Genomic DNA, 27,266 nt, shown 5'->3' with positions numbered 1-27,266 from the left:
AACTAAGGGTAGAAATAAAGATCCACATTTTAACGTGAAATAGCCAGCAGTGCTGTCCTGTTTGAGTCTCTCGTAGGTCCCATGCTACATTTACAAGTAGCAAATCACAAAAAAATGGATGAGTAAATAACGGGGTAACAGAACTGCAAAGTCTGTCGTAACAACATTGCTCTGTGGTGATGGAGCAATATAAGTAGGAAAGAAAATTTATTGTACATAGCACAGTACACACACGGTAAAAGTAATTCCAGTCTTGTATTTTCTTGAGTTCTGACTTTTCATACTTGGGAAGAATATAGCGAGGCTATAATAGGGAGTTCCACAAAGAGACCAAGTCTTCCCAACAGTGGCCAAAAAGCAGACTATGTTAGAAGTTACTGAGAACAAAATAGGAAATAAATAGAAAACCAACTACCATTCAAATCACTTATGTATCTATTTTATTAGGAGGATGCAGTCCTCCTAATAAGGTTCTTGATCTTAAAGAGAAGAAACTGGGATCTGGAAGAGAACATAAGGCAGCAAGAAGGATGAACAAAATTTTAAGAGCTTTGACATGAGGAACTACTAACGAAAAAAGAACCTGTCTGGAAGAGAGATGACAAAAAAAAATAAAGATACCTTGAACAACCCACTATAACTGGTGCAGAGAAGATGAACATGAAATGCTTGTGCTTCCCGTGCAATGTAAGAACTGGCAGGCCTCAGAATGAGCCTATCAAGGGCAAGTCTAAACCAAGGGACTGACTGCTTCAAACAGCATATAGTTTAGCTGTGCAGTTTCTTCCCAAAGGATGTTATGGATGATAAAACATTTAAGAGGGTTCATAAGATTACTAGATAAATTCAAATACCTGGTTCAGAAAAAGCCCAGAGATGCCTATCACAGGAGGTGAAGAACAAGTGTTGGAGAAATAGGAGTGCATGCTTGCATTACTCTGTCGTTCTCCAGGTTACCCACATTTGCCTCTGTAGAAATGTCAAATTAGAGAGCCCTTTGCATTGAGGCAGTAGTGCCATTCTTCACTCATCTGTAAGGGACTATTTTTTTTAAATTTATTTTATTTTTATTTTAAGTAAGACCATCAAAACCAGATTTATTTAGGACTTCCAGTTCTGGGATTGTATGTTACAGACTTCCTAAGAACAGGAGCATGCAGTCATTTTAGATTACGTTCTGACTAGCTACAGCTTGGTTTTGACATTTCCTAAATCACAGCAGCCATCAAGAAACTTCAGCTGGACTATCAGCTGGTTCATATAAGAGGATACATTATGGCATTATTTGTTAATACATTATGGCATTATTTGTTAATACAGTACATAATACTGTTTAAAATCTGTTTTTAAAAAAACACAAGATAGAAAATTATAAATAATTCCAACTCTTTTAAAAGCATGCAATAGCTGACAATCCAAAGGAATGTTCAAACTAGCAATTCTGCTATTTGGAGGGGAAGGGGAGCAGGAATCATGACTGTAGAGATCAGAATATACAGAAATTACACTGAAGACATGAAAACACTGGAATTAGATTTTTTAATAATTACTTTCCTCATACTAATATGGTAAGCATTCTAAAATATTTTTTTAAATTAAAGGATATTATTATGAAAAAACTGCAAATAATTCACTACAGCAAGCAGAGTGGATGCTGTTTGAACTGTATTATAATTCAGTTTTGTTAATTTAAAAAATCATAATTTTCCTAATTAATGCATATGAAAATTAATGCCAGATCTGCACAATGTGAAGACATATGACCTCACTGCTCTCTACAATTGCACGAGGAGGGGAAGCACATAGGAAGATGCCGGTCTCTGCTCCCTGGTCACTGATGACAGGACACGAGGGAACAGCACAAAGCAGCACCAGGGGAGGTTCAGACTGAACCTGAGGAAAAACGTCTCTACCACGAGGGTGGTCAAATACTGGAACAGGCTTGCTGGAAAGGTGGTTAATGCCTAAAGCCTGTCAGTGTTGAAGAGGCATTTAGACAATGCCCTCGGCAACATGCTTTAACTCTTGGTTAGCCCTGAAGTGATCGGGCAGTTGGACACGATCTTTGTAGGTCTCTTCCAGTTGAATTATTCTATTCTGTATTTGCGAAATGTGTTAGCATATTTGCAAAGTGAGTTTAGCAGTTGTGTTTCCTCACATTCAAATACTAGCTATACCTCATGAAGTAGAAACGATGTCAACTTCACAGCTTAAACAGATATTAAACAGCAAATACTGTTAAGTTTATGAAATATGTGTATGTATCACACACAAAACAGGACAGTAAGATCGTTTTAATTTCTGTTTAAATCAAATCAGTTACACAGAATGAAAAAGGAACAAACAATTCAAAATACTTTTCTTCTCCAAAGAAAATGACTTGCTCCTTCAATTATGCACATTCTTCAAGAATTGTGAGGAATCTCAAACAAGTTCCATCTCAATAAATTTTTGTAAAAGGAAAAAAGATTTCTAAGAAGCAGTTGTACTATTCTAATAATTACATTTCAGGATAACCAAATAAGTTAACTTTTTTTATTCTTACCCACACACAGAAGTATGCCAGTGACTACTTGATTTTTCTGAAGAAAAGAGAAACAAAGACTAGAGCTTTATCTTTTTGGGTGGTTCAGCCACAGTTTAGTAAAGATTGCAATAACTACATAGAATAAACACAGAAGTTTGTATATTTAATTATATTCCCATTTTCATGTACGGGGCAAAATAAAGCTGTGAAAAACTGACAAACAGTCATTAACAATGTTAAACAACATTAAACTCATTAACTATGTTAAAAGAAGTGAAACGGAAAGTTACCTCAGAAACAGGTACATTTTCTCTGAGTTCAGATGTGTGTAATGCCAGTAAAGCAATCACTCGAGCAACTTTAGCGCGTCTGTATACGAAATACATTTTTTGTAGATGAAGAAAAACTACTTCAAAAATATCACAAAACAATTGTGTTGCTGTTTATATTTTACAGATTACTAAGGGAAGGAAATATCTGAAGTGCTATTTACAGCTGAAAATTTATTTTTATTTCAATTTTTATGCCAAATTATTTCAGTATTTCAGATTCATTTATTAAATTCATGCAAAAATATACATTTTTTTCCTTCAGCAGTGAAAAATTGAGATTCTTTATTTGTTACAGTCTTAGTAGTAAGTCATGCTCCCATTCAGTTTTCTTAAAATAGAGAAAACCCCCAAGAGATCACTTTAAACTTTTTAGCATGGCTGACAAAACAAAAATAAAGTAGATATCAGCAAATCAGTTTCACATGTTTCATTAAAGAAAAACTGTAGCAGTATTAACATTTACTAAACAAGCAGCAGAGGGCACTATCACCTTCAAATATTTCTGACAAACATTTTAAAAAAATCTATCCTTACAGGTATTTTACTACTATTACAGCATGGCTTAATTTATCAAATATTGCTACTTAAAATCACTGAATAAATCAAGTTATATAACGCTTAGATAAAATTTTAGACATTTAATATAATAAGTCTGGCAAAAGAGCAGCATGTTAGCTCATTACTGAAAGACTTCAATATTATATACACACTGCCAGTCAAGCAGTTCGAAAGGTCAAAAAACTCCTAAAAGAATTCACTGATAATCCCATATTTGAAAAAAATGATTTAAAATAATAGTTACTTACATATCCCAGTTGGCGGCTGCACGCAGCTGCTGTATTAACACTGGAAACTATCATTTAAAGAAGATAGATAAACATTAGTGATTTTCAGTGATCTGACAGAGCCTGATGCTTAAAAAAAAGTGAAAATGCTAGTAACTATTTAAAAATGTATTTGGATAGCATTTGCAAAAAATATTATAGACAAAGACTATAGATATTGTCCAAACACATTGATTACAAATAAAAGTGCTGAGAGTAAAAGAACAATTTTTTTATATATATATATATATATATTTTTAATTGCTAAATGTACAAGTTTGAGAAAAATATTTTTTCTTTGTGAATACCACTACGCAGAGGAAGAAATGATGCTTTCATCTACAAATACAGATTATCATACAGTATTAACCAGCAAGTATTTAAGAAATTTAATTTAATTTTTTGAGAATAGACAGCAGTAGTTGGGAAATGTTAAAAAATAAACTGATTTGACATGTGGCCACTTAAAAATTAACTACATAAGTAATAACTCATTTCTAAAATGTTCTGTTAATTCACATTTCAGTTCTTGGATCATTGTAATAATAAAAAATAATAATTGTCCAATGACAATGGAATACAGCAATTTCCAGCAGTTGTCCTTTAGGAAAGCTTACATGGAATTCAATAACGTTTTCATTGCTTTCTACTTAACTGGCCATATCGTTAGTCATTACACCAATAATTTCTTGAAGTATTTCTAAATGAAGCTGATTTTTGCTATAATGGCAAGCATGTAAACCATGTTGATTACTTCAGAGCTTTTATATTTACCAGCTGAGAGTTAATTAGCCGGCTTGCAACTTCCTTGTGGACAGCCACAGTACACAGGTAATACAGTAAATTCAGTTTAGAACGTGCTGCTCCTGCATTCTTCTCAGTGGAATCAAGCAATGAAGACACTTGTTGCAAGAAATCATTCCAGTCCATGTCTTTCATAGATGATAACTTCTCAGCTAACCATAACAAGCAAACAAGTAGATAAAGATTATAGAAATCAAAAAAGAAATAACAGATACAAAGCATAAGAAGATAATAAAAACCTTGAGAGATTTTTGAAAGCTCAACCCTCCTAAGTCCTTGGTCTTTAAGTAAACATTTACTGGTTCTATATTTAGAAAGAAAAAAAGTAGTTTTTGATGTTCATCATCACTAATTCTTAAAAAGCCCATGCAGTTTCATTACAGCAAAGTAGGGGTAAAAACTAACAAAAGTCAGCAAAATCCCTACAGAATCTATTGCAACAAACTTGATTGGTCTTTTCTTTTTCTTTTTAAATAAATATTCATACAGATAGATATCTATCTAGTTAAGCTGTAAGAGTATCAGAACATTGATAACTTGAAGAGGAACACAAGTCAACAGCCACTAGGACGATTAGCATAAATGCTGTAGTTCAGCACAGCAATCATTGTATAGGAATAGACAATTTTCCAAAGACTTCCTTATCTGTTTCAAGGGCTAACTTCAGTCCACTTTATTAATCATATATCCTCTCAGTTTTGGCTAGCTATTTACTACCAACTTATCTGACATCCTGGTATGCTCCAGAACAGAATATTTAAGAGCGTGGCTATATTTTAAACCTGTCTTATGCTTAAGTAGCAACACTGACTAATGAAGACAATTATAATTTACATTAGTGAAGGTGAAAAGCAGTTTGAATTTCAGGTATTTATCTTTTTTTTTTCCTCCATATTGCCTTTAATAGTAAGGAAGAAGTGTTGATAAACAGTACCAAATTTGCTATCTTCAAAAAACAAACCAGAAAAAAAAAAGCTACAACCCTAAAAGCATTACAACCACAAAAAAGCACTCTTCCATATTAAATAAATATACACAATAGCAGCTAAACATTATCAGAATATCAGACTGATAACGTAGGTACTTAAATGCAAAATTAAATAAAATACCACCTCCTCAGGTTCCTGAGTCTGATCATTTTTGCCTAGGACATTAGCCAAATACAAGATGTTTTCTTTTACTACAATCTTAATTGTAGTAACTATGCAATTTCTTCAACAAATTTGTAACTATCAAATTTCTTCAACAAATTAACTGTACAAAATACATACTGTATAGAAAGAAAAGGGGAACTTTGACATCTAGGAAGAGGTGCTATCTGAATTCTAGGAGTACTTGCCTGACATTCCCTTTCAAGCACAGTACACCCTAACAATACTTCCTTAAATAGACAAGAGGAAACATTCCAAAGAAAGAAATGTAACAGTCATGACAATGTGCAGCCTTTTGTTTTCAGAAATAACAGACTTGCTAGAGGTTAAAAACACTACAAAAAACAAACAAAAACACCCACAAATCCATGCTATCCACTGGGAACATTTCACAATTATATGTGTGACTGCCAAGTATTATAGCTTATCAACACTGCACATTTTAACATCCTGTTTTCATTTGCTTCTTTAACTTTGTCAAATTTTAATCCATTTAGCTGAATATCTCAATTAAAATCTATTTTTTTACAAAAAATATTACAAGGAAAAAATCTGTTTTTCCCATGCTAAAAAAAAGTGTTGGCTGTCTTATTTTAAAGCTTTTGAGTATCAGCTTGTAATTGAAAAGTGCAAAAGAAAAAGAAAGGGTATATGTAACTATTAGCACTTGAAAATTCTACTCATTTTTGTTCTAGCTAAAAAGATAACATTTGCAACTTTAGCTTCAGAAAAACAATTACAAATTCTCCCCATGACAACTTATAATCTACAAAGGGAGGCTGTAGTCTTGGGATAGTTACACCACCATATGCAAAACATAGAAGTCTTAACCTCAGCAGAGCCATACCTGAATATGCTGGTATAGATAAAGTTTTCAAGTCAAATCTAACTGGCACTTGCTTCATTATCTGTAAAAGCAAAACACACACATTACAACTAGTTTTAATGCATTTCTAGAAGTCTTTCAGCTATTGAACATGAACACATGAATGTGAAACAAAGATACGGGATGGCTGTACAAATCACTGTACATTACTGAGCTATTTTCCATTATTTCCCACTATGCATTTCTTTCAAGCAGATATACGAGATTTAACTCCATGTTTTGAGTACAAATGTTAGCATTTCCACTTAAATGCTTGGTTTTATTCAACAGAAATACAACATCATTGATTTTTTTTTAAGTTTACATTTTTACCTTGCTTCTACCCAGAATACTCAAAGCTATAGAAATGATCTAGTCTGATACACAGCTGAAAGCTCACAAAAAGTTTAAGTGATTCATTGCCATACAGTAAATACATGTACATACACTAGATCATTCTAGAACATGAAAAGTTACACAATCACAATCACTGATAAATCATTTGTCAGGTATGTTTATTTCCCTAACGCATTCTTTGGTACATCAAATGGGATGACTGCTCAGACACTGAACATTTAAGCGTGATTTTCAGTAACTAAAGCACATACAACATGACTGCATACTGCAGTTAATTCCAGTATGCAGTTTAGCCTTTTACACAAAAAGCCCAAGGGTGATTTTATACACACAGACTGAATGTGATTAATTAAAAAAAAAAAAGAAAGAAAAAAAAAAGGTTTTCAGTTCCACAGATTAGCAGAACACAGGGAAATTTTACAACATAAGCTGATATTTCAGCTTTTACACTTCTGCCAGCATCTAGTCAATCCATTTACAGGAGATTAAATTGCAAACTCTTCAGCACTACCAGGTGTCAGTGTCATCCATTAATGTGAAGATTGCAAAGTCTGCAGTGACTCTGATTACGTGCCCATGGAATTTAGAGGGCTACTTTGCATTAATTCTGAACCTAGGATTCCACGGTAAAGAGATTATTCTCCATGTACACTTCCCCCCAGTCTCATCTCTTACAATTGTAGTCAGAAGAGAAGCAGTGAAGGGTTAAGGCTTCATGTCTAAGTCCTGAGACAGAACTGTGAATTCACAGAGGGGGCATTCAAATGTTTCATTACCTTTGAAATTCTCCACTGGCAGCCACCCAACCCAAATACAATATTATTGGGTAGTTTTTCTGTCCAGCTATGCAAGAATTTGAGTGTGTTAAGAATTCCATTAAAACAAACAAAAACACTGTTATACTAAAGATATGGCTATAAGAATTTTCTACTGAGCTAATCACTTCCAATGAAAACTGTTACAGTCCTGCATCTCCCACTTACTAAGTCAAGTTACTAAAATAATAGGTGGAGGACAAGGGTCTCTAACCTATCATTCTTTCTACCAATACTGCACATGGGCCTATACGCACACGTTACACTGCGATGGCAGTGCAGAGCTCTGATTCTTTTTTGGCCTTCCCTTTGCTGTCAAACAAGTGTCAGTCTCCACTCAAGAGACTCATCACAAACAGTTTTCAAGTTAGAATCTGTAAGACAGAAATTGGATGGATATTTCTTACAACTTCAAGTCCTCTTTTCCAGAAAAGTTCATGCTTATTAGAAATATTATCATGACCTTCATAACCTTACAGAGTAACAGAAGTTATTCTGGAAAGGTTTAACTTCTAAACTAGACGGCTTCATGGACAGCTTTGTTTTTAGCACACCAAAACACACTGAGCCTTGTGTTCATTTAAGTAATAGATAATAAAGCAAGTTATCAGAAAACAAATCTACAAAAGCACTGAACACAGTATTTAGTAGATGCTATTTCTTGTAAATCATTACTTGAATATTACTATTCAATCCCAAAATAATTCTATCCTCCAAATTAACAATACAATAGGGTTACAAAAGACTGCCAAAAACTTGCATGAGAGCTTTCCAGATGACTAGGTGGAACTGCTTTAGAACAAGGGTTATAAAATACAGGAAAGGAGTTTCACCCTGATTACAGATTTATCTACAAAAATAGCCTCACCCACAAGTTCCTGAATCTTATATTTCATTTTGCTATACCTTTGGATTGTCAATGATTGGTGTCACGATAAGATCAGATTCAGTGTAAATGAGCTCTTTCAATGTTGACTCTATATCCTGCTGACTTGAGCACCTATTTTTATCCTAGAACAAGAACAAAAGTTTTTGAAATACTTTTGCACAAAAAAAGAACAAATGTTTATTCCCACAATATTTCATTTAAATGTTATACCACAGAGTTTGGCCATGTCAATTATATATTTAAAATTGTTTTTTATTCATGTAGTAGTAGATAAGGCTTCCCAACTAAAAATTATGATAAACATACATGTGAGAAACAGACACAAGCTTGCAACCTAAGTTTAAAAAAGTAGATAGGTAAGAAATAAGACAATTACCTTCTACTATACACTGAAAAAATAAAAAAAAGGAAGACTAAGCATCTTGATTTACTCCTACATCTGGAGTTCTGCAAACTTTTTAAAAAAAAAATTTTGCACACTAAATGAACTACTACTGTAGGAACTACCCTTCTGTTATAATTATAGGATGGGGAAGAAGTTTGTCTTTATTATAGACTCCAGGCTATAATTCTAACTATGATGATACCACCATCTCTCACTATTATTTTTCTACTCACCTTTGTCAAGCATGAATCTCTTTGATGAGAATTTTGGATTGGGGCAGTAGTAACATCACTTACTTCTACTGTAATGCTGGTTCTAGGAGTAGGACGAGAACTATAAAAAGAGACAGAAATTGTGATTTATTTTGTTGTTATTCATTCTCTCCTGACTGCCAAATCTTTGTAAGCTGATGGAAATTAAAAATTGTCTCATCTTCATATATGAGTGTGAAGCAGGCTTGTTTTTCAGTCTCTTTAAAAATCCTTTACGTTAATTAGAAAACACAGAAAGGAGAGACCAGAACGCTGTAGTTCTGCAATTTTAATAAAGCTGCTAGTGAACTCTTTTGTGGTAGAATACATTAATTTAAATTTTAAATGTTTAAAATCAACTTTGGAATTATTAAAATTAGCAGGTCAAGAAACACTGGTTTAATCGACACCTTTAAATGAGTAGACATTTGCAGAATCTTGATTTGCAGAAAGTAATATACATATTCAGTTGCAAATCAGTTTTTTATTAGAAAAAGCAACTAAATTAAAAATACAATCACAAGACAAAATTAAAGATACTCATTGAAATCAAAGATCAAATGACTAATGTAGATCCCATTTTTAACCATATTTTGTCAAAAATTGTATCTTATGTAATTTTGGACAGAAAATTTAATGGGCAAAATGAAGTGGTGCCTAAATATCTGGTTGGTGCCTAATGGATCTGGTTGGAAGTTTAAACAGTCTCACTTCCTAAATCAAAAAAGCATGGTTTCTACCTAGGAGACAGAACAAATTATTCTAGGTTCCCATATACTTCATTTATCAAACATTTTTCCAAACCTAATTTGCTTTTATGTATGTTTGAAAGACAGAAAATCTTACCTATTTTTCCAGTTCTCAGTTTGTTTCTCAGGTAAAACAAGACAAGAAATCATTGAACCAAACTATTTGAAATGAGTAAGATCTATTCCCTTTGCACATGTAGAAGAAGCTACCGCTGTCAAAAGCTGATTAACCACCTTGACAGTTGAATAAATTCTGGTGCCAAGTGACAGGTCAGGAACTTCCTTACACTTCAATGCTTTAAAATTTAAGCTTTAAGAAATTCTATCATTCAAGCAAAGAGTAGAAACAGAATTAAAAATTCTACTTATTACCTTTCTTCTTTTTATTATTAAAATAAGTGTACTCACCATAAATAAAATATATTGGTCTTAAAAGTACACTTTTGGATTATATGGTTTTATATCAAGTGTTTGTACTGCCGTTGCAGTCTGTATTCTCAGCAAATCACTAAGGCAAACAACAAATGACATTCTGAATTGCTAAAAGTATGGTTTTATCTCATTTTTACATTTTTCCATCACAGCTGAGTAATAATATTTTATAAAACCAACTGAAATAACTGGAAAAGTAGACATTATCATGCATAAAAGCCCTATTTCAGGTTACATAAGAATCTTGAAAGAGTGTTTCATTTTAAACTGAAATATTTCTACTTGATGAGGACAAGAACAAAATTTGAGAGCCTCCTTGGCTTGTAAATTAGTACAAATTTCAGAATCACACCTCAAGCGAAACATATCACTCCAATCAATCACAATTTTTTATTTAATACCCAGTGCAGTACTTAGTAAATACCAACAGCTTGTGATGAAGAGCCACCGGCAGAATTTATTAATGCATCTTGAGCTGAGCATTTATTCTTTCATATCTAAAGTAACCATATTCAAGGTATTCTCTCATGTCTAAACAAAGAAATAAGTTCTAAATGGAGTCTTCTGTTTAGGCAAACAGTTAAGAAAAAAACAATTTCATAAAGCCATAAAAACATTGCTTTAGCCACACACCTTGTTTTAACTGGTCTTCAAATGCACCTTAATATTAAACTGTTGATAGAAAATTCAAAAGGAAACAAGGAAACACTGTAACAAATCATTACAAACAGAATAATAAAGTATCTGAATAGACAGGGGGAAAAAAAAACGACTTTCAAGGGCCTTCTAACTATTGCTTTGGTTTTCATACCTGAGAAGAAATATGGATTCATTTGATTCACCATCAACTGCATTTTTGGGGCGCAACTCAGTTGGATTTTCTACTGAAAGAGAACATGAAGTCATACTTGAAGTCAGGAAGAAACAAAACACAGGAAATAAGCATGTTGGTAAGACTGACAAAATTCATGGGACACACAATGATTCAAAATAACACAACAAATATTACCTATTTTGAAGGAATTGCTTTGTAGCTTAATATCCGCTGTAGAAGATGACAGATTTTTATAAGCCTCTTCTGGCTCCTTGGTACTCCAAGACACAGAGGATACTGTGTCTTCATTGCTGTTTAATAGGAAATATTAATTATACAACTTAAAAAAAAAAGAAATCAGATGGATCATATCTGTTATTTATTGGAATTATTAACATGCAATTTAACTGTCACTCTCATAGATCAGCATCCTGTTGTAATATCTGTTATAAAAACTTTTTATACTAGTGGAGGCAACAAAGAAAAATAAGTTTCTGGCAAGTGACTTAGAGAATACTAAGAAATTAAAAAATTATTTTTGAATTTAGTAAATAAATTTACACCCCAAAAAAATAGAGCTATAAAGAAATATTAAAAGCTTTAGAGACCACTAAATTTTTACAGAAAAAAAGTCACAACCACCATACTTTTAATAATGAAGTCTGTAACCTAGATTTAGGTCAATAAAAACTACCTTTTTTAGCTTTTGCTTAAGGATTGACCTGGCAATTAATTGCACTTTGTTTTTTATACCCGTGCTATTCACATGGAACTGGGTCATAAAACTTTCATCTTCATGAAGGGTCTCCAGAATATCTAATATTAATCTCTCCCATATTGTGGAAAAAAAATGGGCCTCATATTTGGAAAGGAAAAAGTAGACAACTTCTTTTCCATGTCAAGCCCATCTCCTAGGCTTGCTATATTTGTCAATTAGTGCATATCTCTGTATATTTCAGAAGCCTTAGGAGACCATCAAGAGTAAGGTCAAAAGATTCTTCTGTTCCTCTGAGAATTCCTCAAAGAGGAACACTGTGGTGGAGCTTGAGCTAAGTCTCACTAATACCTTGAAGAAGTTCCGACTTTGTGGTATAAACTTTAAATCTTGATTTGTTACCTGCCTGTTTGGAGAAAGTACTAATGAAATGAAAAGACCAAGAGCAGCATCCCAAATAAGAATAAATATTAGTAACAAAAATGCTGCAGCACTGGTACCAGAAATAGGTATTGAACAATGCAAGAGAGAATTTTTAAAAAATAGATAAAATACAAAAGCATTCAGCATTCTAAAATAAAACTATTTTCACATTTGTTCCCTGGATGGAATCTAAAGCATCATTCAAATATTTAGAACTACAGATCATTAAAACACACCCTAATTGGAAATTAAAAAATCAAAAGCATCAAGATAATGGACGTTTGAAGAAGCCTATTTAATGTATAAGCCTGTTTTCATAAAAGGGTTGGGTGTTTCCCCATATATAAGGGTATTACAGATTTAAAAAGAAAACATTAGATTTAAAAAGAAAACATTAGATTTACTCTATAAACAAGAAATATGGGTCAGCTGCATTTGCAAGGCTGAAACGAATCTAAGACTGTATGGATTGTTTTTATGATTAAGCTTAGAACATCACAAAACCTAACAAAAAACTTCAATAAAAGAGATAAAATTGACTCACAAGGTTCTAGAAAGGTTTTTGAAGAACAGTATTAGAAGTCAAATTACCGAGCATCTTTGTTATATGAACAATAAAAATAAATAAAAATGTTAATACATTCTATGGAGAAAGGACTATTGAAAGCAACAGGTACTCTAATACACTAATAGGATAATGCAATTTCTAAGCCTCCCAAATTGTTCATTGGATGGAGTAAAATTTCATTCATCAATTAGTTAACAATATGAAAATCCTAAGCAAAATTCAAAGATTGAAATATTCACACGAAAACCACAGGAAAACAAACAAAAAAGAAGTAAAAATATTGGTTTATTTGTATGCAACATCTGTTTGCACATTCAGTACCTTAAGCTTGGTCCCCGGCTGTCTGCAGAATCACCATCCAAATGGCCAAGAGAGCCCTTCCAGAACGGGTGCTGCAACAAGTCTGTCCAATTTAGCCTTTTGAAAAGCAACAAACAAACTGAAAAAGCAACAGCAAAGTAGAGCTACAAACACAGATATCAGGCTAGGTTTAGTATCACCAGGTTCAATGAAGCAATTAATCCCTTTGAGTTGTACTTGGACAACAAATAAGTTTTCTTATACAAGAAACTTTATGCCTCAATTGAAATGCATCATTCACACAACACAGAGGGATGAAGACTGAAAGAGACTGTTCGGCCAATCCCAACATTTAAATTATTTGAACTAACCCGCAAATGATAATCTTACATTATACAACAATTAAGACTTAACACCTATAAATCAAAGCCTTATATAATAGATGAGCCCATTGCTCTGGAATAGCAAAGACATCCAGTTTAAAAAGCTACCCATCATCTCTGTTATAGTTATGTATTTAGCACCACCTACAAAAACACAAAGCTATATTTAATCAGAACATTCTGTATATCTTTGCATGAAAAAGTGCAATTTGTTCTTTTATGAGGATCAAAATTATTTCTGCGTTGTTGTATACAGAACAGTAAACATGTAGTACCATAGCAGTGATATTTTCCAGAGGTGAAAAGACAATGTAAACAACTCATCAATTAGACGCTTTACCTCTTTTGAGGATCCTTTTGAAGCAAGCCATCAAGTAAACTAATGAACTCTGCAGAAGGTTTCTGAGAAGCAGAACCTGCAAACACTTAAGATAAGTATTGGGTAGCAAAACCAACTGTCAATTATGATAAGGTAGGTCAAATCTTTATCTGAAGATAGTGTTAGAACAGTTTAATTCAATAGTAATTTCATCTGAAAAAATGTGAATGCATCAAAAGTTCTAAATATAAACTCTGCATTTCAAAGGATCTTCTGAAGCAGCAAAAAAACAATACTTGGTTACCAAAGTAATTCAATTTTTTATATGCTTAAAAAACCACCCTCCATTATCATACAGCTATTAGCAGAAAATAAAGTAGAGTTGAAAGCTGCTTTAATTGAAATTTACACCAGCCGTGACAGTTTTAAAGGACTATTGTTGCATCCTATTACACAAAAGAGGTTTCCAGAACTCTTAGTTAAATAAGACTCTTGCTTCTGATTCTGAGAGCTCAGAACTATGAAATACAATTTATCCACTTTGAAAACAAAGTTTCCCTTAGAATTGAAAGGAGTAACACTTAACTCTACACCACTGTTCTCATTGCTACTAACTGAAAAGGGACATCAATATTAAAGTGTCGCCATGAATACCACCAATGCCCAGGATGACAGAGTTCAAAGATTCCATCCTGGAAGGTACATTTATTTTTAATTCTTAACACTAAATGATACGCCTGTTTGTCAATAGGCAAATAAACATTCATCATTAATGGAAGAAGTTCTCAGCAAATGAAAAGCAATGGTAACATTCACTTTGAACAGCTAAATGATTCCTGCAATGAGCTTCAGAAGAAACAGTGCAAAGTAAAACCAACTTAAGTATTACTCTGATTTAACATATTTAACAAGAGCAAATTGTTACCCTCCGGTCTAGGTGGCAGTGGATCTTCATACAGAATCTTTTCAATTAACTCAGAGAAGTTGTCTGAGAAGAATGGTGGTCTTCCTACAAACAAACAGAAGATTTATTTCCCTGATTAAGCAGACTTCAAAATGGCTTTCAGGTGCAATGATACATGTTGAGCTCATTTCCCAAAGAAAACATTTAAAGCAATAAACACCTTCACTCTGAATTCTATTTACCATGTTCACTTCTTAACTTAAACATAAAACCTTTCTAAATTCTTCTACCATGAACAGCAGAAGAGGCCAAGGACAAAACAGGTAATAAAGGTGGCTTGAGGGAGGCCACCATGACAGCTCTGTATAAATCAGCAATAAGACAGCCAGCAGAGAAGGTCTAAGCAGAATATGTCGATCCAGCAGTTCAGTGTGCTATCTAAGACTTCAGAACACTGCACTGTAATGGTTTGATGCTGAAGTTTTCCTTCCAGCTGCAGAAAATGCTAAGTTTATCTGCAGGAAGCCTAATGACTAGTTTTATTCTAGTTACAGTTTTCTCCTTCAAAGGCCAGATTAATGCACCCAGAGTTTAATATTGAAAAGATGAAAACATTACACTGCCAGAATGCAAGTACTGCTGCAATTTCAAACAGTATTTGAGGAATACAAGTTGGTTAATATTGTTATATTTAGATCTCATTCAAAAGTAGAGTTTAATAGTATTACTTTAATTGATTGCTTGTCAGAGTCCCATATTATTAAGTACATTTAATATATTCTTCAAGAAATCTTTCAAACCTGTCTTAATTCTTCCTTAACTTCCCTGGAAAGTAAACAAGAATTTATACTGGGAACACAAAATACATTTTCATTACCACTGATACTAAAGAAATATACAAACTTACAACCTGAAAACATTTCATAAAGTAAACATCCCAAGGACCACAGATCGCTGGATTTAGAAAAGTCTTCTCCCTTTATTGCTTCTGGAGCCATGTATAATGGATTGCCTACAAAATACAGTATATGTAACAAATTCGATTCAGCATCTATTCTGTAGAACACTTAATTTTCTCTCCACACTTCAGTGAGTTAGGGTTTATCTTCACTTAGATACAAGAAAATTGAGACACCAAACATAACTTGAAAGTAACTTCCTCTTATACCTTTCTTAAATTATGTAGGATTACAGAAACTATTTTGTTGTTTACTTCACTCCCATTAACCAACTTGGTTTGTGCTATATTTTTCTAATACAATCAATGCAAAGAGTGCTTTGATATACCTTGACAATTTACACAGCCAAGGAAATTGGGAATAATGTTAAACCAACATAATTCTCATGTGAATAACAGAACTGATTAGGTTATATCCGGTTTTATATTTAAAAAAATATATACTAAGACATAAATTTCCATAAAATTAGAAGACTGCTAGAAAAACAAGGTAGTCAGTAAACTGGTCTAAACTAGTTATACCTATTTTCACACATTAAAACATTATAAAAACATTACATGTCAGACTATGGCAGTTAATCCAGATAACCCTAATTTGTTTTGATATAGAAAAAAATATATGCAGTTCCTATTTCTACAGCAGCTTCCAGCTAAACATTAACTAGTTTCTCCAAAATCTCTATAAGAATTACACAAACTCAGCAAAAATGTAAATTCCATAGTCCTTTAAAAAGCTTATTTTGGATTCTTTTGCTATCAAATTTTTATTTATTTTTTTAAGTGACAATAGGTCATTAACCATACAATTGAAAAAGCTGTTCTGAAAGGCAACAGGAAAGAGATTAGATTTGTATTTCTTCCTGAATAAAGATCTGGTTTTGGTCTTAATATTTTTAGTATGTGCTTTCTGCAGGAGACGGCAAAGTATTGAGAAAGCTCTCTTTGTTCCCACAAAAATATTGCCAAGATTTCCATTGTTCCATATAACAGTAACTGCTATGACACATCATTATCTTGGAAATAGAGGTCTGTGAGATGCTCCAAAACATGAACCATTGAAAGATTCTGAAGATTAAAAACAAAAATCTGAAGTTTTCTTATTTGCCATGGCATTTGCCATGTAGTCCATTTCCATGAACGTCTCTTGAATTAAAACAAAGGAACTCTCATAGTTGAAAAAGAAACACTCTTTCTTAAAGGAATGCTCTTTCTTTGGTATCTTTAATACCAAAACAGTCAGACCTCAAACTAGAAATAAAATGGAACACTGGCATCAAAAAGGATAATTAAAGTCACATGTCAATAAAAATCACAAAAGCCTATCTCTAAGTTATTATTAAATGGATACCTAACAGCAGTGCAGTCTCCAATTACAGTAGCAGCAGTTCTGTGTAGTACTTACTGAGTTGTGTATACTTTTAACATAAAGTTAATGGAAATTACTCTTAGACCCTATGGAGTCTGCAGCACTTTTTTTTTTTTTAATGTATATGCTAAATACTAGAGATACAAATGTCATCAATTATGAAAGATAGCTTAAGTTCAATTTCCAGCGTTTTTAGTTAGTTTTATTATTTTTGTAATCCTACAACTTGTACTTAGTTGATGATACATGAAATGCATCAAGGACCAAAGGTATTTCACTGAGTTATTTCTTTTAATAATCATTACTTTTCATCAAATAGAACGTATGATTTAATCTCCCTTAGCAAACCCAAACACAATTAATATTTTCAATTAATTAGCTACCTTGAACCATTTTCAATCTCATTCATACTAGTCTTTTTTTTTTTTTTAATGTGTATAAATTTCAGTCCTATTTTTTCTTTTTCTCCAATGAAAAATAAATCAAGAACAGTTTATGAGCTAATGAAAACTTGTTCAGGATACAGAAACAGTTTGTACATTAAACTCTACTGCTGGGATGTGATGTCAGTTGCAAAAAAGCCTTTGAAAAGTTTAAAGTTTACAGGCTGTATTATATTTATTTAACAATCATCTATGTGTAAGGTTCAATCCAAAAATAACCTGAAGTCTATTTAGAACGAGTAGGAAAGGTAAGTAATTGTTAATCTATCATATAATTTATGACAGAATGATATTCTTCCAGTTCTTAGTTAAACTGTCCTTGTAAAGTTTAGAATTATGGCCATACACCTGTAAAACACAGTTTCTCTACTTCCTATTCACTCACGAGTGTTGTTCCTTCTCCATGTTATAATCCCTCCAAACAATCTTTAAGATCAATTTTTTTAGTTTTAAGCCTACTTAAGTAAATCCCCACATGCGGGATATGTAAACCCTGCTTACAGAAAAGTTACAGATGATGCTTTCCATTGCAAAGACACAGGCAAGCACAGTATTTACAAACGTCTACCCAACAGAATTAATTATTCAGTTTTTCCACGAATTTAGTAAGCCCCAACAGAATGATGATCAGTTACCTTCTTACAAAGTCTCCTCTCAAAATTATTTATAACAAGGGCTTTTTCCCCGCTTTCATTCTGGCCCTTTGGTTTAAAACAGTTTTGACTAGTAAAAGTATCATACCTCGAAATCTGTTTTTCACGTATCTTTGTGGAGTGCTTTCACTGCCATCTCCTCCTGCTTCTTCAGATGAAATTAAAGCAAAAAGCTCTTCCAGATTTTCACCATCTGCTTTAGCCAAGCAAAAATTACTGAATTTCAAAGTACCAGGTCCTTCCAGCAGGATCTACAAGGATCAACAGAATCCAATAAACAAGTACCAGATATTAACAGTAGTGACTGCTGGAATTTCCAATATCAACTAAAAAATTAAAAAACATAATCAAATCATTTAAGTAAAGAGATGAATGATCCCTTTCATATTCTTATAACCAGAAAATTTTCTAAGCTCACAACAGAACCATCAATGGTTCAACGCACATTTTTGTTTATTTGTTAAATCGAAATAATAATGATGTTACTACAGTGAAAAAAAAGAGAGTAAAAGTAAGATGTGTTGTAAAGTCAAAGGATAATAAAAAGAAACACTGTCTTCTCTGAGGGAAGGAAAAAAAAAAGTGAATCTTTCCAATTTGATCCAGCAGAAAATTCTAAAGATTTTGTCTAACAAACGTGAGAATTTTCCCCATGCAGTCACTGCATGGAGACATAATTAAAATAAAGGTAATTTCCATAATTAAAAACTTCAGAATCCCCAAAATATTGTTTGAAAAAATTGCCCATTTAGTCAGACTGGAGGAAAAAGTCTTATTTTTGCACATTATTCTGTGTTCAAAAGACTACAGTTTTTACATTTTATTTTTTTCTTTTCTTCTTCAGAAAAATACAGAGGCATTACGCTTTATTTATGTATTCATAACTACTTACTGCACTTCGACCCACAAATGACAAACTGAGTACGACTGTGCAAGTTTTACAGAAAATTCAGACACAAGGGCAACTTCACCACTTATAGGTCAAGATCAAAAACAGAATTACTGTTAAAGCAAGAACTTTTGATCACAGCTACATTCACTTTACTATCTAAATTAAAACCATGAACTTTGACTGAACCATATGTAAGTTCCACGTTGACACTCAAAGACAGAAATTGCAAAGATTGGTGGTTTTATGCAAGAGAAAGATGATAATTTAAATGGCATTTGGAAACAATTGAGAAAGTCATTTACAAAGAAAGTTAACTTTACTCTCTTGTTAGCATTTTCTGTGACTTCAAAATATTCTGCAGCATGACAGAGCAGGTATAATAATGAGGTTAGGGCCCTAGGATAGAGAACTAAAATCCTTGATTAATTCAGACCAGTACATCAAGCCAAAAAGAATCTATAGTTCTATCAAATTTAGAATACAGAAATAAATCAATTAGATCATAAACTATTCAAGCTCTTTTCTTGTCTTTACATTTATTACAAAGCTCAACTGGCCTCCAACATTAGATGAGCTTCTCACAAACAGTACAACAGGAATAATGATTAACACACTGATTGCATACAAGGTAATATACAACGTCCACTATAAATAATGCTCCTTGTTACCTTTCCAGGTGTCAGTTCACAGAAGATAATTCCAAGATTATGAATGTGGTGTAAACCAGTGATCAAGTCTACACCAAATTCTCTCACTACATCTTCAGGTAGATGTTCATCTTGAGCAATAAGCGATTCTAGAGAACCACCTGAAATATGTTTACACATGGTCAGCACGGGAATTATTTGTGCATATACAGAAAAAGCCAAAGACATTATACATACTTCTTCAAAAAATGTCAAGCAAAAATGGTTACCAGTATTTGTTAAAAATATCTTGAGATTATAAAATAATTACAAAATGTACAGAAAAATCTATTTCCAAGATTGTGACAAAAATCTTAAGTTTGACTACAATAAAATTGAGTGCAAGACTTTAACAACACTTTCATGTTGTTTAATTTTGCAAAGGAAACACAAGGCAAAAAAGAAATCCCATGAAGTAGTGCATCATGTCCCAGTGTGATAGCACACATGGGTTTATTCAGACTCCTTTCCCAGATCCCTGCTGGATGAGTTAAGAGAATAAATAAAACCGAGAGCAGGCTATCAACATCTACGAACAAGCACTAAAACTAATGACATGGAATTCCTCACTAAGTTCTTGGACAAAAGAAATAGGGGTCCAGAGGTCAGCATCATCCAACAGATGTACTTTGTTTGTTCTTCACACACGGTATTTTTACATAGTCCTCTTCTTCATTCTTGTGTGCTTCCGTTCTTCACTTTTATCCTTTCCTCTTTTTGGTTTTAAAAAATAATAAAAAATACTCAGGAATGAATTTCCACTTCTCAGGCTTCTTGTACAAATCCCAGCTGCCCAGCCCAGCAAGTCCGCTCACCTCTCTGGACTTCTCAACAAAATTTTCTTCTGTGTCATTACAAAATCTCCACTCTCCTTCTTCACTAACTTCTGACCAACCCTTCCTCCATTTCTGATCTGATTACACCTACAAAGCATTGCAAATATCCCTCACACGTCTTCTACCACCTGTGTCCCTCTCCATGCTTCACATTTGCTTTCTATGCTTTTCCCCACTGATTGTTACTATTTCTCTGTCCTTGCTCTTCGCCCATCACCTACTTCTCCACATCCCACTGATTCTCAGGTATGTCACACACATCTCATTTGAGCCATGGCTGACCTAACTCTTCACAAGACTTGGACTTCTCCTAATTACCCATCTTCTACCAGTTCATTGCTCAACCAGTCTTTCTTCTTCCTGTCCCAGTCTACCATCCTAAATGCCACACTCCCATCTTCCCAAGATCCCATTCCTCTTCCATATTTGTCCCTTTACACCTGATCTGTTTCCCCAAGACCCTGCATTGTATTTTGTGAATTGTCTATGGGTTTCCTGGATTATCTATCACATACGTTAGCCAAATCATGAAGATTAAAACAAAATAAAGACAAAAACAAGTCCCTAAACAAAAACACGGTTTAGGAGAGCTTTCCATAGAGAAGGATAATATACCAAATCACATAACAGATTTTTCTAAGCTTTTTCCCCCTCCCATCCTTTGTTTAGTAATTTCTTTCAGTGAATAGTATAACTGTAAGGTCTTTCACCACGGTATTCTTCAAGTTATTCAACACTGCTGAATCTTAAAATCATCCAAAATCTTTCTTACACTGTTTAGTATATCAGTCATACCTTTAAAGTCAACCCCATACTATATAAGTAAATATAGCAAAGAATTTTCCATCATTCTTAGTTACCACTTTTTACAATGCATTTTAGAGGGCTACATAAAGAATAGTCCCATAATATGACCAAATATACCACGAGAAAAAAAAATAGTGAAGCCAGCAACACAAAAGTATGTTGCCTCTGGTAACAGAAATTCACTTGTCATCTTGAAATGAGCGAGAGATCGTCCACATGTCAAAAGCAGTTTTCAAGGCTCTATACAGAATCAATAAGAAATTCCTATCTTATTCCATTTACAGGTATACTAGCTCCGAGACACCCTCCTTTCAGCAAACTGCTGACAAAGAATATAGAGATTCCAAGCAGAATTTGAGACGGGTCAGACAAAAGCTTTATTAACTATGCCTATAGTGAGAGAACATTCAGGAAGCTTTTACTTCTCTGCTCTTCCATTCTCTGCCAAGTGACAATGATGGAGAGATGGCTCCTGATGTTCCACTTCTATATGCCCTACCAGTATTATCTTAGCTCAGAAGTGGGGGTTGGACACAATCACAGACTGATAGCTTTTAGTCAAAGGAATGTTCTCTTAGTTAGGACAGACTTCTTAGCCAGACATCTCAAATCTTAAATATTAATAACTTTACAATCACACTGCAATACTGCAAGATAAAATACATAATAATTGCTCTAACTGTTCTTAATGAACGTCTGGCTGTCTAATAACTTATATGCATGCCAGTAAGACTAGGCAAATAGGCCAAAGCTTCCAAATCAGCAAACTAACTTCACTTCTGATAATTGAAGGAATGATCTGATTATTTTTCAGGACTTGTAGCTTCTCCAATAATTTCTGGAAATAGAACTCTGGATAGAAAAAAGGCAGTGTGCAATATTGACTCTTACTATGAAACAAATCCCACATATGAAAATCTTAACTGGAATTCTTTTCTTTCCACATAGAGGAAAGCATACTTTCTGAAGTTTAAAAAACGCTTTAAAACCTTTCTGTTTTAACAGATTGACAAGAAACTATCAAAACTCAGTGAATCACTTAATGCAGTCTTGGGTTCTCAACACACCCAAATGAGTATCTTAACAGAAGAGCCAAAATAATTCTATTGAACAGGAGAAAAAAAACAAACAACAACAACAAAAAAAACTTACACAGAACTGCCCCTTGATTAAAAAAAGAAGCATTTATACAATGTCAAGTCACTTGTAAAGTATAACTTATTCACTCCTTGCCCTATTTATTATGGTGTGCTAGAAGATCAGAACACCAAAGTTAACAGTCATTAGAAATCTCTTCTCAAGTAAAATTTTATATCACTACCCTCCCACTACTCACAATTTCAGTTCCCCTGAGTAGACCCACCCCTTAAGGTAGTACAAACTAAGATTATGTCACATAAATTAATATTTAACATGATACACTGTGAAGTAGAAGAGAAATACGACTTGAGTGGAATTCTAAAAATTTTCCAGAAGCAAATTTTTTTAAGCATACAAAAATGTATCCTACACGATACATGATTGTTAACTTCTTTCAAAGACCTAAGGGAGCATTTGTTGTAGGAAAAACTGTTATAAGAAATCTCTTACAAATACCTGTACAATATTTTTTACCTTCTGAGTTTATCTTACCTGTGCACAATTCCACTACAAGCCAGAGATGGTTGCTTGTTTCATACCATTCATGAAATGTCACTATATTCTTGTGTCGGATTTCATGAGTCAGACGAACCTAGAACAAAGTTCTTAACATTCTTAATGGAGAAAAAAAGGATGTATATATGAACTGTAGGGGTGGTTGAGACAATACAGCTTTACTCTAGGTCAACTACTCATTCTTGTATCTGTTCCAGCAGACAAAAGATTTAGAAATTAATTTCTAACTGTAAGATTTTAATTTTACATGTAAGTTGAGGACATTTAATTTTCCCCACAGACCTTGCCCTATTTAACCTGTTTCAAAAATATGGGAAAGTTCCCCAACCACTCAAATACAAACACTGTAGATTTGCAAGCACTATTTAACTTCTCTGCATCATTAAAACCATAACAGACTCCAAATCAGAATTTGGGATCAAACTTACATTTCGGCTTTCTTTTTCAGTGAGAACACAACTGTGAGAAAATATGGTTGGATGTAGTAAGAGGAAATAAATGTATGAACACAGCGTTTTTTGTTGTTTTTTACAAAAGGTTCTCTGATGTATCATAGAAACAGTAAGCGTGTAAGCATGACTTTATGCATGCGATTTACACAATAAAACCTGATGACAGAAATAAACACTTTAAAGTAAGACTCTAAGTATAGGAATTTGAAATCTTAAGAAGCTGATATAAATGAAAACAAACTCCATGTAAACAAGCATTTGGTGTTTTTCTTTACTATCACCTGTGCTACAAGAATTTTTTAAGCTATATCTTTTCCCAAATTTAGCAGGAAAAACATTACTTACCCAGTTTGTTATTTCAGCTCTTTTGCATTTATCAGTGCAAAGAATGGCAACAAAATTAATTGTCCCCTTTCTTCTTCCTTTATAAACAACTGTCTTCTTTCCTCTTCCTATCTCTTCATACAGAATGAAATTCTCCATGCTTAAGGATGCTTTACTGGCAAGGGATTAGAAATATGATATTACTTTCATAAACAGACAAACCTTTAAAGGAAGAAAGCGGAAGCATTTAAATTTAGTAATCATTGATGTACTGCATTTAAACACACAATTCTTAAAAAGAGGGAATGCATACGTCCAGAAAGATCAAACATAACTACCTCACAGAAGGCCTGCTCTCAGGAAATCTGATCAGAATTTTGAACAGGTGATAGTATTTTCCACTTCCAAAGCTCTTTACGCATTCCACCAGTTACAGATGGGCCAATAACTAGAGATTACAAATAATTTACCAGTAAATAAAATTCTCAGTTTGGAATCAATTTTTAAGTGCTACATAAAACTGCTAGCCAAATGAAAATATTCTAAAGTGAAAGCATTACCAAATAAGATAGCCATTTCTGCCCAGGGGCACACCAGGTACACATTCCCCTGCAACTTTCTACCACGTAATTTAACCCTTCTAAATAATTTAATCAACATAACTGAAAAAACACAGGAATTAGTATTGTCACCAATACCACGCTGCATGTAGTTTTACCAGTTATAGGAGTCAGTGTTAAGTTATTTTCATGGATAGAAACTACTCAAACAAAAGCTGTGTAAATTTGTTGGCCAATGTTGCTTTGTGGGAGTCAACAAGTTCCACAACAAAGTTATAATTTAGCTTATAACTCTCAATTTTGCCTCAAGAATTTTATGTGCTTTGTGTACTGAAACAAATGAAACAAATTCCAGAAACAAGATATGCTGCTTGCTAGTACTCAAATGACCACCCTGTGGTAAGTTCTTCCAGCTTGCGGCCAACTCAGGTCTTTCAATTACCAGCTGAATTACTTCTAAGCCATTTGAAGTTGCTTGCTCTCATCTCAACACAAATTCTTCCTTCTCATTTATAATTTTTTTTTTCTCCCTCAACCAGGCCAGTTCTCAGTGCAGTTACCTTAAAACCACAGTAAAGCTGCATCTTGCAGCAGGCAGCATGGCAACAAGAATCACCAACAAGGACGGAGAGGAAGGCTGCTTAAGCGGTACTGTTGCCAAATGCCTAATTACAAACCACAGATTCAATTTTGCTCCAACTCTTTCACGAGGAGCTATCAGAGCTCCTAGACTGACAAACTGAAGACCAAAACGAGACCAGAGAATTCTCAAGTCTTCAGACAGAACTTTAGGTAATTAAAAAGAAAAAAAAAATCATTGGACAACACTAGACAACACATTGTCCACCACTGAAATCTCAGTGAAACACCTCAGAAGCACGCAAAACAGCAGGCTACGGGTGCCATGGGAATCACATTTGCTCTGGCCAGCAGGATGCAGGACCAGGACACCAAGAACACCCAGTTCCAGAAGCATTCCTTCTTCTCTTGGTGAATGAACGGCCAGAGCACTCCCAACGGAGCCACACATGCAGGCCTGAGGCCTCCTGCAGCCCTGACACAACTTGAGGCCATTCCCTCTAGTCCTATCACTAATTATCTGTGAGAAGAGGCCGACCTCCAGCTCCCCACACCTTCCTTTCAGGCAGTTGTAGAGAGCAATAAGGTCTCCCTTGAGCCTTCTCTTCTCCAGACTAAACAACCCCAGTTTCCTTGGCTGCTCCTCATAGGACTTGTGTTCCAGCCCTTCACCAACTTCGTAGCCCTTCTCTGGACATGCTCCAGGGCCTCGATGTTGTTCTTGTAGTGAGGGGCCCAAAACTGAACACAGGACTCGAGGTGCAGCCTCACCAGAGCTGAGTATATGGGGACGATCACCTCCCTGGTCCAGCTGGCCACACTATTCCTGATACAAGCCAGGATGCTCTTGGCCTTATGGGCCACCTGGGCACACTGCTGGCTCATGTTCAGGCAAGCATCGATTAGCACCTCCAGATCCTTTTCCTCTGCATGGCTTTCAAATCACTCTGCCCCAGGCCTGTAGCACTGCACGGGGTTATTGTGACCAAAGTGCAGGACCCAGCACTTAGCCATGTTGAACCTCAACCCGCTGGCCTCTGCTCATCAACCCATCCTGTCCAGGTCCCTCTGCAGGGCCTTCCTATCCCCCGGCAGATCGACACTTCCCCCCAACTTGGTATAATCTGCAAACTCGCTGAGGGTGCACTCAATTCCCTCATCCAAACCATCAATAAACATATTAAAGAGATGGGCACCAACACCGACTCGTGGAGAACATCACTGGTGACCGATTATCAGCTGGATTTCACTCCGTTCACCGCCACTCTCTGGGCCCGGCCGTCCAGCCAGTTTTTAACCCAGCAAAGCGTGTACCTGTCCGAGCCACGGGCTGCCAGCCTCTCCGGGAGGATGCTATGGGGGACCGTACCAAAGGCCCTGCTGAAGTCCTAGCAGCCGTTGGTTCTCTCGCCCCTCAACCGCCAGCCATCAGGCGGCGGGCGAGCAACACCCACCCTTCCCGGGGGGCCGCAGGGCCCCGCTCCGCCGCCATCGGCCGGCGCCGCTGAGCCCCGCCCGCGGTCCCGGAGCCTCCCATGCCCCGCTTTGGGGTGGAACAGGGGTGTGTGCCTACAGGGAGCTCCCCGCCACACGCCACACAGAGGGAGAGACACCGGCACAACACGCCAAGAAACTCTGTCAGGTGCTTTATTTCTCAATATTTTTATTAGAGTGAGGAAACGCCGCAAAGCGCCAAGAAGGGCTGCCCGCTCCCCCCGCCGCAGCGCTCGGGTCGTCGTCGCCGCGCGCCCGTATCCAGGAGACGGGGACGGACGCCGGAGCCGCCATTGGAGCGGGGCCGGGGCCGCCGCGGGTCCCCGGATGTAGCCGGAGCGCCGCCTGGTTGCTAGGCAGACTCTAGTTGCTCGGCAACCGGCAGGCCCCCCCGTCCCCCCCCCCGTCCCCCCCCCCCGTCCTAACGGCCCCCGAAACAAATATTTTTTCAATTTTTTTCTGTAAAGTGGAGGTTTCACGTCATTCTTCATCCTTAGGTCCTTCCCCTCCCCTTCCCTTCTTCCCCTAAAAAGTATATACCAAGTCCTTTTCTTTTACATTTAGCTTTTAACAGCCTTTGGTGTATCTCCCCAAGGTGAGCTGTGAATAATTATTTTATCTGTTGTCCCACTTCGCCCTCGTAACAGTTTTGAGCCCATCGGTACGTTTCAACCTGGTTTAGTGAAAGAAACAGTATCACAGAATCACTGAATCACAGTATCCTCAACAGGACAAGTTAAATAATAGTTATAA

The 27,266-nt window shown here is 35.2% G+C and overlaps 1 protein-coding gene across 6 annotated transcripts in view; it reads right to left on the bottom strand.

The window, feature by feature from the left end:
- The window catches only part of ULK4 (unc-51 like kinase 4), a 245,766-nt gene extending 219,209 nt beyond the window's left edge, over positions 1 to 26,557 (bottom strand). For 2 of the 6 annotated variants that reach the window (XM_083825679.1, XM_083825683.1), the window contains exons 1-17: positions 26,334 to 26,557; positions 23,902 to 24,055; positions 23,081 to 23,180; positions 19,788 to 19,927; positions 18,316 to 18,478; positions 15,718 to 15,819; positions 14,829 to 14,912; positions 13,925 to 14,000; positions 13,223 to 13,318; positions 11,391 to 11,506; positions 11,193 to 11,265; positions 9,183 to 9,282; positions 8,582 to 8,686; positions 6,486 to 6,546; positions 4,458 to 4,639; positions 3,666 to 3,712; positions 2,818 to 2,896 (exon numbers count right to left, since the gene is read on the bottom strand). In XM_083825679.1, the coding sequence (XP_083681805.1) occupies positions 2,818 to 2,896; positions 3,666 to 3,712; positions 4,458 to 4,639; positions 6,486 to 6,546; positions 8,582 to 8,686; positions 9,183 to 9,282; positions 11,193 to 11,265; positions 11,391 to 11,506; positions 13,223 to 13,318; positions 13,925 to 14,000; positions 14,829 to 14,912; positions 15,718 to 15,819; positions 18,316 to 18,478; positions 19,788 to 19,927; positions 23,081 to 23,180; positions 23,902 to 24,039 (1,662 nt within the window). In that variant the 5' untranslated portion in view covers positions 24,040 to 24,055; positions 26,334 to 26,557. Of the gene's footprint in view, positions 1 to 2,817; positions 2,897 to 3,665; positions 3,713 to 4,457; positions 4,640 to 6,485; positions 6,547 to 8,581; positions 8,687 to 9,182; positions 9,283 to 11,192; positions 11,266 to 11,390; positions 11,507 to 13,222; positions 13,319 to 13,924; positions 14,001 to 14,828; positions 14,913 to 15,717; positions 15,820 to 18,315; positions 18,479 to 19,787; positions 19,928 to 23,080; positions 23,181 to 23,901; positions 24,056 to 24,218; positions 24,329 to 26,333 lie in introns of all 6 variants that reach the window. The other 4 variants (XM_083825680.1, XM_083825682.1, XM_083825681.1 and 1 more) reach the window with 4 other exon arrangements.
- Positions 26,558 to 27,266: the final 709 nt, after the last annotated feature.

The sequence above is a fragment of the Anser anser genome, assembly GCF_964211835.1.
Source record: "Anser anser genome assembly, chromosome: 2".
Classification (NCBI taxonomy): Eukaryota; Metazoa; Chordata; class Aves; order Anseriformes; family Anatidae; genus Anser; species Anser anser.
This window is presented reverse-complemented; position numbering and strand designations above follow the sequence as displayed.